The 15,124-nt window shown below is 40.7% G+C and overlaps 1 protein-coding gene across 2 annotated transcripts in view; it reads left to right on the forward strand.

The window, feature by feature from the left end:
* Positions 1 to 246: 246 nt before the first annotated feature.
* The window catches only part of HGD (homogentisate 1,2-dioxygenase), a 55,600-nt gene continuing 40,722 nt past the window's right edge, over positions 247 to 15,124 (forward strand). The window contains exons 1-4 of one of the 2 annotated variants that reach the window (XM_030801715.1): positions 247 to 707; positions 6,911 to 6,982; positions 7,778 to 7,866; positions 12,283 to 12,388. In XM_030801715.1, coding sequence (XP_030657575.1) covers positions 693 to 707; positions 6,911 to 6,982; positions 7,778 to 7,866; positions 12,283 to 12,388 — 282 coding nt within the window. In that variant the 5' untranslated portion in view covers positions 247 to 692. The remainder of the gene's footprint in view (positions 708 to 6,910; positions 6,983 to 7,777; positions 7,867 to 12,282; positions 12,389 to 15,124) is intronic. The other variant, XM_030801716.1, reaches the window with a different exon arrangement.

Raw genomic sequence — 15,124 nt, forward strand, 5'->3', positions numbered from 1 at the left:
AAACATACTTTAAGAAATTAAAAGGAGCAGTAGGAAACATAATCAGTTTGCTCTAAGTGAAATGTTTCAGGCTCTGAATGGTTCACCCAAGAACCTGAGCTCATTCCTGGGAGGCACCTGCAGAAAACTGGTTCTGGTCCCAGTCCCTGTCTTCAGGTGGCTGTGTGTAAACATCTTACCCCAGTGTAAACATCTGCAGCTGGTAAATGTCTGGGGGTTTTCTCACTGCTCTCCAGGAGACTCAGCACTGCCCTGTTCCTTCCTAGCCTGAGTCAGGACTGAGCAGAGAATCCTCCACCACACACAGCAGGCACTGTCTGCCACAGTTCCTTTCCCCGATAGCTTCAAATTCTCTGCCTTTTGAAATAAGCCTACTTTTAACTGGAATAAATAATTAGTCAATCTCTACCTCAGGTGAAGAGGAGCCAAGCCTCTGCAAACACTTAAGAACAAACTGTGTAAAAACCAAAAGCAGTTGTGTAACCAGTTAAATAAGCTTGCTGGACTTTGTCCCTGTGTATGAGTTAGGCAATTCTTCCAGCTAGTTTGAGTGATGCGCTGACCAGTGAAGCACAGTGAAGCAGTGGGAACTGGAATAGCCAAAGAGTGGTTTGAAGGAGAAAGAAGCCTTGTGGCTTTATATCCTCTGGGCCTGGGTTTCCTGAAGTCATCACACATAGAGGAGAGAGAAAATGGCTGCGTTAAAGGTAAGAAACCATCTGGCAAGTTTGCTGTGGCTTCTTCAGCCAAAATTTATGGAAGCTTCTGAGAACTCCAGGGTATCAGAGTTGGAAAAGACTTGGAGAGGCCCTGGTTCAAACCCCTGTGTTCAGAGGCTTCACTGTGGTGTCTGTGGGCACGGCTGGGGCTGAAGAACAAGGCAAAGGTGATAAAGGAAAGAAATGAAGCTCTTATTGGTCATCCCTTGCTTTTGTTCATTTCAATTATTGTCTTGGAAATCTGTAGACATCCTAAGAGCTCCCCTCCACTACGGACATGCACGTTTCTCTCTATGTCTCTTTCCCACCCCCTGCTCTGACACCTTCCCATTGCTGCAGCTTCATGGACCACTTCCGGTGACCAATTAGATATGCTTAATCTATTTCGTTAATTGAGGCTCTGAATCAGCAGTTGGCCAGTAGAAGCCCTAACACCTCCTCTAGGAAATCATTCCTTCTTTTTAGTAATGTGCATTTGAAAAGTATGTGTGGGTTATGTGCTGTTAGGTGCTAGGCATTTTAACTATGAATTAACTCATAATCCTCAAAATAAATCTGGGGTGTAGGGAGAGGTTCTTGTTTCAATTAGAAAAGTAATGCTTGGAGAGACTATGATTTGCCCAAGGTCACTGCCAATAGATGACTTGATTAGAAACGGTATGTTTGAATGCGAAGTCCAGGCTCAAAAAGGGCCCTTAGTGGCTCCTACTAGACTGGTATCTTAAGGCAAGGAAAACAGAATATGTCCCTAATATCTAAAACCATGCCTAGTGCCCTGCCCAGGCTTGCATCAATGCTCAACACATGCATGTGTAACTGAACAGAACTACCCGGAACCTTGGCTCAGGCCAAGTGGACCAGACCACCCCACAACAGACATCTTCCCAGAATGCAGGGTTTGAGAAGTGCCCTAATGCCCTCTAACTGATGCTGAGTTTGATGCTGAGTTAAGGGGAGATGTTTCTGAGTTTGAAGAATCAAACACCTTCCTAATTGGTAGGAATCCTGAAAACACTCAACACCGGAGTAGACTTTGGTTTTTTTTTCTTTATGCCTGACTAAAAGTTAACTCTCATTCTTTCTTTCAGCAAATATTTTGTGCTAGTGCATGATACTGCAGATTAATATAGTAGATGAACTGAGTCTGGGCTAGGTAGAGTCAAAAAAAATTTCCTAAAGGAGCCTATACCTAAACTGAGTCTTAAGAGAGAAGTAGGAACTGGCAAAGTGAAGAAGGATGGGGTCTGGAGGGAAGAGTGAGTGCAAAGGCATAGCACATACAGAATGCCTGCATGCTCTAGAATCCAAAACTGTGTCAGCCAAATTTGAGTTGATGGAGGGACAGCCAAATTGAGATACCCAGGCGGTGGTTGGATTTATAGATCTGGATTTCAGGGGAGTGGGCACGGCTAGGGGAATAGAACTGAGGGTCATGATGTCAGTGGTAGGAGTTGAAGTCTTGGAAGAAATAGTAGGTAGAAACTTTGTTTTCTGATGAACATTCTATGAGGAAGTTCTGCAGGGGTTGGAAACATCTTTACCATTTATAAATAAATTTTATGTAAAATCCTATCCTGCTGTCATGTTTAAGCAACTTATTATGCACAGCACCAGGACATCAATGTAAATTGCATGCCAGTCTTTGCTCTCAGTTTCAAAGGCATTCTTCCCTGCCTGCTGTCTAATCTTTACAAAGAAAAGTTAACTCCAGAGGTCAGGAATCCAAACACAGAAAACCAGATTGCATCATATTCATTCTAATCAATAAACATTATATAATTTTTAAAACTGTTTTGCATCTTTTATTTCTTCATTTTAATGAATATGTGAACACAAAGCCATAAATGAAATCACATTTACACAAAAGTACAATTGGGGGAAGAAAATTCAAAAGATAATAAAATTAAATTTAAAGTGAAATACCCTATGTATTTGAGTAAGTTGCTTAGCTTCTCCCAACCTTGGTTTCCTCATTTCTAAAATGAAGAGCTTGCTTAATATTCAGGCTCTGGGCCCCACCACCAAATCCTTGATTCACTGGCCCTGGGTCTGTATGTAACAAGCTTCTGGAGTGATTCTAATGATTAGCCAGAGATGGGACCTACTATTCTACATAACTGATTTCCTGTTGCTGCTGGAAAAAATTACCACAAATTTATTGGCTTAAAACAACACAAATTTATTATCTTGAAGTTGTGGTGGTCAGAAGTGAAATTGGTTTCACTGGGCTAAAGTCGAGGTGTCAGTGTGGCTGATTTCTTCTGGAGATTCTATGAGAGATTGGGTTTTCCTGCCTTTTCCATGGATTCTGTTTCCTCTTCTAGAGGCTACCCACATTCCTTGGTTTGTAGCCTCTTCCTCTATCTTCAAAAAAATGTATCTCTGCTTTTGTAATCACATCACCTTTTCTCCTCTTATAAGTCAAATCTCCCTTTGCCTCCCTCTTATAATGACACTTGTGATTGCATTTAGGATACACCCAAATAATTAGGATATCTCCCCATCCCAAGATCTTTAATCATATATGCAAAAGTCTGTTTGGCTAGAAAAGGTAATACTCACAGGTTTCAGGGGTTAAGCCATATATACATTTCAGAGCGAGCCATTATTCAGCCTACTGCAATAATCTGCAAGTTCCCTTTACAATCTATGTTCTATGTTCCCATCAAGGTTAACTAGAAATATTAGACTCTTTTTCTACAGAAAAAAAAGGTAGCAGTAGTTTCATCTCTACCCTGACTTCTCTCTCTTTCCTTCATGCCCAGTAAGAGGAAGCGAGGTGCACCATCTGTTCATCTCATCAGGTGTTACCTAGAATCAGAGTCAGGAGAAAGCACCTCATAAAACTACTCTGACAAGTAAACCATATCCTGGGGACCAGGTGAGAAAATTAAAAAGCTGTATACTCATAAGCTGCCAAATAACTGATGGTACTGAAGTCACATGGAGCTCAGGAATTTATTCTTGCATTTAGAAAGTATGCATATAATTCTCTCGAAAAGAAATGAAATCATATTTTTCTGTCAGATCAAATTATTCAGAAATCCGAACTGTAGAAAACATACAAACACACTTGCTTAATGTTAGCTTTTTAATCTTATTTTTGTACACAATATACTTTTACATAGGCACTGAACCAGCTGGAAATGAATGCTCGGATTTTCACAGCTGATAAAAGCAGAGTTCAGATTCTGTCCTTGAGCTCAATGTCTGCAGAAAGCAGCTGCGAATACTGCTTCCTTAATTCAGATGCCTTTGGCAGTGAGGGACATGGCATTTTAAAGCTGTAATAAACTCTGTACTTTTTATCTCAGGGGATTAGAAAAACCAATTGATTTGATAGTGACTCAGCAGTTTTCACCTTCCTCTTTAGCCAATGCACTGCAGCTAAGATTGAGAAACGGATTCAGAACTCACACCTCTTGGTGCTTGGTGGCTCCCTTCCAAACCACCAGCTGTTCTTTCTACTTTCTTTCCTATTTTTTAAAGCACAGTCTGAATCAAGTGCTTCAGAAACATATATACTAACTCGTGCTCCAAACACATAACCCTGAACTCTCTTCTGAGGCCGGCAGTTACAAAGAATGGGGAAGGTTAATGAGTAAATCCACCAGTGCCTGCCAGAAAGCTCAGCTGTACTCCGGACTTCTTTCCTCTCTTGCAGAGAGGCAGTTGAACAAAGCAAAGGCACTGTAATGCCCAGTGGCTTCAGTCACAGGCTGGTCTAAAATTCCATTTCACAGAATTGAAGATAATTTGGGGTTATTACCAATTCTCAGCAGCTCAAATTCAATCCCGTTGATGGTGAGCATGGGGTTCATTTTGAGAGAAGAAAATTGGATGCAGCAGAGAATCAGAATGTTGGATGCTCTCTGCCATTTCCCCAAAGATATCATCCTAACTGCATGCTGCTGCTTTTAACAAATCAGTATATAACTTAGTATTTCTTGTGACGACAGATTCTCAAATATACAAAATATTGAGTCTGAAGGCAAAAAGAATAATTTTTCACTTCCATTGCTTCCTAGGTCATAACATTCACATCTGATATTTCTTCCAAATATAGACTGTTGTTGGCCTAATCATCACTCACACATCCAGGCTTATTACATCTCCATGCCACTGAGTGTTGGGGAACCTGCCCCAATATTCACGTAGATTCTTTTCTATTTTCCCTAAGCATCGGCCAGCTTGAGAAATAAAGGGACAGAGTACAAAAGAGAGAAATTTTAAAGCCAGTTGTCCGGGGGAGACATCACATGTTGGTAGGTTCCGTGATGCCCCCCCACAAGCCACAAAAACCAGCAAGTTTTTATTAGGGATTTTCAAAAGGGGAGAGAGTGTGCGAATAGGTGTGGGTCACAGACATCAAGTACTTTACAAGGTAATAGAATATCACAAGGCAAGTGGAGGCAGGGCAAGATCACAGGACCACAGGACTGGGGCGAAATTAAAATTGCTAATGAAGTTTCGGGCACCATTGTCATTGACAACATCTTATCAGGAGACAGGGTTTTTGAGATCAACTGGTCTGACCAAAATTTGTTAGGCGGGAATTTCCTCTTCCTAATAAGCCTGGGAGCGCTATGGGAAACTGGGGTCTATTTCACCCCTGCAGTCTCGACCATAAGAGACAGGTGCACCTTGGGGGCTGTTTATAAGCCTATTCCTCCAGGCGTGTATTCTCTTTCTCAGGGATGTTCCATGCTGAGAAAAAGAATTCAGTGATATTTCTCCCATTTGCTTTTGAAAGAAGAGAAATATGGCTCTGTTCTGCCCAGCTCACCGGTGGTCAGAGTTTAAGGTTATCTCTCTTATTCCCTGAACAATTGCTGTTATCCTGGTTTTTTTTCAAGGTGCCCAGATTTCATATTGCTCAAACACAAATGCTGTACAATTTGTGCAGCTAATGCAATTATTACAGGGTCCTGAGGCAATATACATCCTCCTCAGCTGACAGGATTAAGAGATTAAAGTAAAGACAGGCATAGGAAATCACAAGGGTATTGACGGGGAAGTGATAAGTGTCCATGAAATCTTTACAATATATGTTTAGAGATTGCAGCAAAGACAAGCATAAGAAATTACAAAAGTATTAATTTGGGGAACTAATAAATGTCCATGAAATCTTCACTATCCACGTTCTTCTGCCATGGCTTCAGCCGGTCCCTCCATTTGGGGTCCCAGACTTCCCACAACAACTGAGAATGCTGGAGGGCCTACCCTTCACCCACTTCCACCCTTCTTATATCTCTTAAGGAGATGTGTTCAGATGGTGACATTTCGCTCACTGAGCAAGACTGCACTTTCATTATCCTGGGCTAAAATCAATTGGTATTTAAGTTAGAGCAAAGAGGGTTCTAACCCTATTTACAGCAGCACACATACACTTACATTAGAATTGGCTTTAAGGGAAAAACTCAATCAATCCACAAATTTCCACTGATTACCTTCTATGAGCCAAGACTGCCATAGTCCCAGCCTTCATGCAGCTTATAGGCTAGCAAAAGAACCAGACAGTGCACAAGAACTCACAAGTGTGTTGAGTGTTGCAAGAGTAAGTTTCAGGGGCTCTCCATGACTTACCTTGTTGAGAAACCCTTCAACTTTTTTTTTCCTCTGGGTGTAAAGTGAAGAGATGGCAATCAGAGTAGGTTCCATTGTGTCATTGTGAAAAGATTCTGGGCTGGCATGTCTCCTGAAGGCCACCCATATCTTAAAACTTTATTTTCATGCATTCACACAAATATAGATGTGTTCCATAGATGAGGCAGATAGCAGAGGCTTCTGCTTGCAGCAAGGCTAGTTTGGAGAGGGTTTTGCTGTCGGGGTTGGACCCACACACCTCTTCCTAGATGCTTTTTTTTTCCCAGAGTTTGAAAGGGAAATGGAGTCTCAAGTTCAGGGAGGTTACAGTGTAGACCCATAAATCAGCTAAGCACAGCTAAGGGTAGAGAAGTCTATGCAATATCCAGCACTCTTCTGATTAATTAGAAGTCTTTAAAATTCACAGAAAGCATATTGTCTTCCCTAAATGATTCATGTGTCAAGACATAGTAAAGATATTATATGCGGAACATCATACACAAACATATGTCCATATAGAAATTCTTACCTTTGTAAACTGCCAACTTTCTGAAATGCTCTTTAAATCCTACTAATGGTGGCATTTGTGTCTTTGTCACATACAGTACATTTCTGGATTCGGGAATGAGTGTTCCTCAGAGGATCCTCGCTGCCCAGGTTCCCTGCCAGAAGGACAGGTACGAGCAAATAAAGTGCTTAGAAGAGCTCTGAATCCTATTCCTGGATGACTAGCTTTCAGGCCAAAGTGCCTCCACCCACCGTGGCTCTTCCCTTCTAGCCTGTGAACTGTCTAGGGGTTTCCCAAGTCATAGGGGCAATGAAGATACAGAGCAATGACAACAAGATTAAAATTGGATTGGTGGCACAGCAGCCAATCCAAACTAGTAAAATTAACTATAGGGTTTCCAGTGGGATCCCCAAAAATCCAGGGTTAAAGAGAATTCCTCAAATTCCCCTTGAACACCATAGATGTGAAAATTATGATAAAATAACAAGGTGCTTTAACATGTATGCACAAAGATGTTCATACTAGTGCTGGCTAGAAAAGCCACAACGCAGTAAAAAAAAATATTTTCAAAACTTTTTGAAGACTGTATCATGGCATAAAAAATCCTCATTTCTTAAAAAAACAGAAAAAATGCCTGATTATTACAGGGTTACAGGTATGATAGGGTCACAATTTTGGAGGATAAGAATGCAAGGAAAAATACCAACATGTTAACGCTCGGTTATTTCTGGTTGTGAGATAATGGGTGATATCGTATAGTTTATAAATTTTCTACAATAAACATATATTACTTTTATAATCGGGCGGCAAGTCACATCAAAAATTGTTACAAGAAACATATCGGGTTGGAGATGGTCATGTGCAGTGGCCCAGAGCATCCCCATCCCCGTACTGAGTTGGTTGGTGGGAAGGTGGGATGCTTTTCAGATGGGAGTAATATTGTTTATTGAATCCTTTGTTTCAGAATAATCCTCAGGTCTGCCCCTACAATCTCTATGCTGAGCAGCTCTCAGGATCGGCTTTCACTTGTCCGCGGAGCACCAATAAGAGAAGGTACAAGGATTAGATGAATTCTGACCTGCAGACTGTGGGAACTATGACAGGGACTTTGTGCTGCCTCCTTCCCCTGGGCCACAGCCTCCCAGAGCTTCCCAAGGTCCTGCTTCTTATAGGCTATGGTCTGGGTCATGGTCAGAAGAGAATGAACTTCCTGCCAGCTAGCACCAAGTGACTGGTGGAAGAAGGTGAAGGAAAGCTGCACAGAGCTGGGAAAATACAAATGTCCAGTTCCATTTACAAATTATCTCCTATACTCAGAAGGAAATATTCCTAATAGTTTGGCCTCCTTCTAAAGACTGTCCTGCTGAGTTTTGGCTTGGGGTTTACCTGTTTTGTTTTGTTTTATAATGACTAAGTCACAATTATGGAAGATTCAGAGCAGTATCTTTCTCAGCTGACTAGAGGTATGTTCTTTGCAAGAAAATGTTGGGTAAACGAAGCTTGGATAGCTAAAAAGTCATGTATTATGGCCCATTGTGGTTTGAATTAATAAGGTTTTTACTCTGGTATTTGCCTTTGCTAGAAACTAGCATATTCATTTACATAGTAGGCCACGTTCCATGTTTGCTCTAATCCTACACCCAGGTCAATGAACATGATCCCTTGATTAACTCATATCAGGCAGGTTGGATGCAGTATTTGTTATAGTTTTGGGAGGCAGTAAGTGTTATGATTTAAACAAATAGTGTCTAATTATAAAAATTTCAGGCTAAGGCATTTGTGAAGAGGAATGCTGCTGATATCAGAGACCTGGGGAGAAGGGCACGTGGTCTTGTACTGCTTAGCAGCGCAGCCTGGGTTTATCTCCACAGGTCCTTCTGAGAAGCAAATGAGATAGTAAGTACAAAACTATAATGGACCATACAAATGATAAAGATTGCATGGTTTAATCATGGCCACCCTGGAGGCAGGCCTCCTGAGTATAAATCCTTTTCCAGCTGTATGGCCTTGGGTAAATGATCTGCCCTCTTGGATCTTCTAGTTCTTCATTCGTAAAACAAAGATAATTATGGTACCTATTTCATAGCTGTGGTGAGGATTAAAAGAAAGGATGTGTGTAAAGCACACTACCTTAGCTTAGCACATGGCCACAGGCACATGGTTAGTGCTCAGTTAATGCTAGTTATTGTCATAATAACTATCATTAAGTATTGCCATCATAGCAGAGTTTCTGCCTCATTTCCAGGGTATCTCTAGGAGGCTGTCAAGAGAACTGGGCATGATATACGGCAAGTGCTATGTTACAATGTCAGTATTAACAGTACTTTTCTCTCAATAGATATATGCATGGAAAGAGGAAGAGATAGAGAAAGTTTTCTATACATGTCAAAAATCAGGGGATAATTCCTTCGTTATTTAATCATCTTTCTCTCTCTCTCTCTCTCTCTCTGTCTCTCTCTCTCTGTCTCTCTCTGTCTCTCTCTCTGTAAGCCCAAATAGGGTAAGGTAAGCACGCAGATAATTCTGTCCATTCTAATTTATGACAACCTGTCCTCTATGACTATGTTCTTGACTTTATGGCCCATTCCCTAACAAGCCACCTGGTCTCCGGATTCTGTTGCCTGTCCCCATTATTCAGCAATATCTTCAGCCAGCAGGAGCTGAGCTTTGTTCCAGGAGGCTGAAAAGGAGCTGTTGGCATTTCATTAAGAAGCTGGCACTGTTCCCTGAATCAGAATTAAATCTCTGTTCAGGGCAATGTAGTGCTGCCTGGGGAGTTTTATAAACTCAGCTAAAAAACAAGGGACACTAGGTATGGCTCACCCATCTATTTAGAAGAACTCCTCAAAGATATCCACAAGAATTTTGTGGAAATGCTTCCCACTCAAAATCTCCAGTGGGAAGACAGGACCAGTCCTATCCACAAGTAGGCCAGCCTGAAATACTTAGTTATTACTCATCAGAACCATAGCATGCAGGGCCACCATGAAACTATTGAAGAGTCTACCTACCTACTTACCTACCTACCTACCTACCTACCTACCTATCAAGGATTTTTATTAGATTAGCTAGCTGATTGATCCCTTGGGTCTTGAAAAGGCAAGAGTCTGGAGAGAGAATTTGGAAAATGTGGACTGTGATAAAAATTCAGAAGATTAAGAGAAGAAAGGCAATTTAACAAACACCTAATAAGCCAGCAGCTACTGTATGCCAGGCATTTTTGGTACACAAACTCTTTGAGTTCTCACAACAATCTTAGGAGACAAGGATGAAGAACATAAGGTTCAGGAAGTCTAGTAACTCTCCCAGGATCACACAGGTGGTTCCAAGACATACACACATGCTCTGAACTTCATATACTGGGAGCTGGAGAGGCTTAGTAAGACCAAGGTCTGAGGTCACGTCATCAAGAGATGGAGGGATCAAATGGAAACTAAACAGATCTAGCCCTTTTTCCCCCAGATGGCTCAATGTTGGGCCAGGCCAACTCAACTCACTGAGATAGACCGTCCTTGGTCTTGAAAGGGCCAGAGCCTGTTGATTCAGGTCTGGTCTTCCATTGTCCTTCTGTATTTTGTCAGGGTAGTAGCCTCTGAAAGGACTTGGGTACCTCTTAGTGAGCTTCAATGTCCCTTCCAACTTCTGGAAGGTCTCATCCTGGTGTCCTTTCAGATTCCTTTATCAGAGTCTTCTTCCCTTCCTGAAGCCTGAGATCTGGTCCTAGTAGAGAGGACACACTTTAAAAAGAAAAGAAAGGAAAACAAATAAAGGCATAAATATACTACAATAAAACATGGACATACACTCTTATAATTTTGGAGTACAGAAATGTTAATTTATTTTTATTTTATTTTAAGTTCTGGGGTATAGGTGCAGGATGCGCAGGTTTGTTACATAGGTAAACGTGTGCCATGGTGGTTTGCTGCACCTATCAACCCATCACCTAAGTATTAAGCCCAGCATACATTAGCCATTTTTTAAATGCTCTCCCTCCCGCAACTCCCACCCACCAACTGGCCCCAGTGTGTGTTATTCCCCTCAGTGTGTCCATGTGTTCTCATTGTTCAGCTCCCACTTATGAGTGAGAACATGCGGTGTTTGGTTTTCTGTTCCTGCTTTAGTTCACTGAGAACATTGGCTTCCAGTTCCATCCATGTCTCTGCAAAGGACCTGATCTCATTCCTTTTTGTGGCTGCATAGTATTCCATGGTGTATATGTACCACATTTTCTTTATCCAGTCTATCATTGATGGGCATTTGGGTTGATTCTATGTCTTTGCCATTGTGAATAGTGCTGCAATAAACATATGTGTGCATGTGTCTTCATAACAGAATGATTTATATTCTTTTGGGTATGCACCCAGTAATGGGATGGCTGGGTCAAATGGTATTTCTCATTGTAGGTCTTTGAGGAATCACCACACTGCCTTCCACAATGGTTGAACTAATTTACATTCCCACCAACAGTGTAAAAGCGTTCTTATCTCTCCACAGCCTCTCCAGCATCTTTTTCTCTTATAAATTAATATCAAAAAGACAAATAAACCCAATAGAAAATGATAAAGGACTTTTACAAGTAATTCATAGAAAAACTATAAAGAGCCAATAAACAAATAGACTTGCTTTTTGGAAATATTTTGTATTTTGTAACTCATAATAAAGGAAATACAAAATAAAATGAGATACTATTTTTCACCTAAAACACTAAAATTTTTAATAATACTCCAGATTTGTGAAGGTGTGGGTGACCAGGCACTCTCACACATTGTTAGTATGATAATAAAGTGTTAAAATGATCTGATAATTTTGTTTAGAAATGCATTGGATGTATCTGAAAGAATATATAAGAAATATATAAGAAAATCACTAAGCTCCGATGCCTCTGAGGAATAGCCCTGAAGAAACTGGAGGAGGAAGGAGCCATCTACCTTTCAGGACTTTTTTAATTACTTGAATTATTTTTACCTTTGGCATGTACTACTTTTGTAATTTTAAAGGAGAAAATTGATTTATTATTTCAAAAATAACAAAGATACCACCCATATTCTCTCAAGCTACGTAGAACTCATTGTTCTTGCCTTCCAGAGCAAGGACTAGCATCCTATGATACACATAAGCTAATGTTTTTCTGTGGATTTTCCTACACAGATATCCCTCAAGGTACTTCCCCTTCCTTTATAGTTTTTAGAAAAGACAATTCTTCATTTTTTGGCAGCATGGAAATAACCATGAGTCAGAGTCCATTTGAAGCATGACGGGTGGAATGAAAAAGTGAGAAGAGGCCAGGGCTGTGGGCAGGAGATGGCCATTAAAAAGTGATGCTGTGACATTGCTTCACTGCTTCACACATTAGAGCCCACAGGTCGCTGTTGACTAGAGTGTCTTCCTAATGGTACTGCCTGAGCCATTCTGTGTATCACTCAGAACATTACTCTAAAGCTTGTATATCTTATATGCTTTTCCCTCTAGCTGGCTGTATAGGATTCTACCTTCAGTTTCTCACAAACCCTTTGAATCCATTGACGAAGGTCATGTCACTCACAACTGGGATGAAGTTGATCCTGATCCTAACCAGGTAACCTGGTCCTGTGAATTGAAGCATATCATATGCCCAAAGACTTGACTAGAAATACCTAAATAGAATACCATGGTCATTGAAAAAAATAGATAGTTTTTTAAAGGATTATTTTAATAAATGCTAAAGTGTGTCTGTTTTCTGCTCAAACTTGGGTGGTGTATTAGTCCATTCTCATGCTGCTATGAAAAAATAAACAAGACTGGGTAATTTATAAAGGAAATATTTTTAATTGACTCACAGTTCTGCGTGGCTGGGGAGGCCTCAAGAAACTTACAGTCATGGCGGAAGGGGAAGCAAACACATTCTTCTTCATATGGCGGCAGGAGAGAGAAGTGTTAAGCAAAAGGGGGAAAATCCCCTTATAAAACTATCATATCTTGTGAGAACTCACTATCATGAGAACAGCATGAGGGTAACCATCCCCATGATTCAATTACCTCCCACCATGAAGGTCCCTCCCACAAAATGTGAGGATTATGGGAACTATAACTCAAGATGAGATTTGGGTGGGACACAGCCAAACAATATGAGGTGGGAATTTTGGAACTGATTGATTGATTATGTATATACATATTGTTAAAAGAAAAACCTTAGACAAATCTAATTTAACAGAGTTTAATTGGGCAAAGGACAATTCACAAATTATTCTACCTGAGCCAGGATAGGTTCTGAGAGACTCCAGTGCAGACACTAGTAGAAGACGATTTATGGACAGAAAAAGGAAAGTGATGTACAGAAAACAGAAATGAGGTACAGAAATAGCCAGATTGGTTGCAGCTCAGCATATGACTTACTTGAACACAGTTTTAACAGTGTGTCACAATGATTGGCACAAGAGTAGGTTACACATCCAATTAGGTTATGGTTCACTATGTATGGAGAAACCTTTAGGCAGAACTTAAAATATGTAAGGAGGTAGCTTTAGGATAAACTTGATTAACAGTCTGCGTGTGCGTGTGTGTGTGTGTGTGTGTGTGTGTGTATATGTGTGTGTGTGTGCACATGTGCACTTAAGCTTGTATTTTTCTAGCCTAATGGCATATAGATGGACACAGGAGTAGTTCGGACTTTAGTAGAACTGCTCAGGTGAATTGGATGAGTGGAAATTTTATAGGTTGGTCAAAATATCTACATGCTCATAGCTTTTTTTTGTTATTAATCTAAACTTACCACGAAATACAGAAAACACATTCAATACAGGCATCTTTGAAGAGAGGCCTTTGAAATCTGGCATAGGGGTGACAGTCTTCCTGTCTGGGCTGAATTATGCAAGTCTACTGTGGTCACAGATCACTACCACAGTCTCTTCAGACCTAGAACTTCCATTCTTTTTCTAGGAGTTTCCTCCTTTTGATCTAGTAATAGTGGGCATTTTCTCTGCTTATCGGTATTACTTATGTACTCTGCTTGCAGAGTATATAAGATAGAATGAGACAGAACAAGTACTATAGCAATGAGATAGACCCAGTGCTATAATGGACTGAGCTCTCTTTTTTTTTTAACCTTCTGAGAACCCCAGTGTATTGCCTTTGTCCCTGAGTTTAGGTACGTGTCGCTGATAATGGGTATGTAGGGCAGGAAGAGAAACAGACCTGGGTTTGCATCCCTGCCCCTCTACTTACTAGCTGTGTCTTAAGCTATGATGTTTCAACTGTAAAATGGGATGATAACATCTCCCTCACAGTGCTACTGTGAAGATTATGAGAGAATAGGTGCGAACCTGCTTTGTACAATGCCTGGCATGTGAGAGGCAAGAACCATGATTCTGATACAGCTATTTATATTTATCTGAATTTACATTATTCAGGTAAATTTATTTCTTCATTTTATATTATTTTTTACTCTGAAGTCTTCTTCTGCTCTCTTTCCCTCCCTCCTACTCTCTCTCTCTCCCTCCCTCTCCCCCTGCCACTTTCCACAGCCCAAGGAAATCTCCTGCTTCCCCTTTGTTTACCATGATATTTTGTCTACACCTGCAAATCTCCCTCCCCTAAGTGCCTAGACTTTTTATAAGACAAAAGTCAAAATAATTTATAGACACCTTTGGTTTCCTGCCCATTTCTCTCTCTTGTCTTAATTATGGAAATCTCAGCGAAATAAGCATCTGCTACCACCCCTCTCTACCAGGGACAGGAAGGGAGGGAGGCATTTAGGGTGGAAAAATGTGAATTGGTATTTAAAATATTATCTACCTCACAGCCACTTTGAAACTAAGATATTTTGTCTAAATAACTGACCCTTAAACTTGTATGAAGTTTAACGCATAAAGCAGACATCCTCCCTGGTCCCCAGCTGGCCTATATATTGCCTTTAAGCACATTGCAAAATGCAGCCCCTATTCTAACCGCCAACCCCCTCAGACTCAGTCCCCCACACAAAGGGACACAGACTAGGCATTCAGCTCTTCCCTTTCCCCTTCAGTTGGACAAGGCACTCGTGCAGGGCACAGCTTGCACAACCAACCTGGGCACCCTGACTTCACCTCATTCTTGAGTCTCATGTGGGTTCAAGTAATACGGGTGTAGTAATTATGTATATGAAGTTAACTAAATGGGGGATTATAAGAAAAGTCCATGGGAAGATTTGGATAATTTAAATTATTATTTATAATGATAAATAATTATTTATTATTATTTTGCTTCAAGATAGCAATCAAATCACTAGTGGTTAACAGGGTAGGCTGGGGAGTTCCAGGGCTCCTGCCTGCTCATATCAATCACAACAATTTTCTAA

Source organism: Nomascus leucogenys, chromosome 21 (genome assembly GCF_006542625.1).
Source record: "Nomascus leucogenys isolate Asia chromosome 21, Asia_NLE_v1, whole genome shotgun sequence".
In the NCBI taxonomy this organism is placed as follows: domain Eukaryota; kingdom Metazoa; phylum Chordata; class Mammalia; order Primates; family Hylobatidae; genus Nomascus; species Nomascus leucogenys.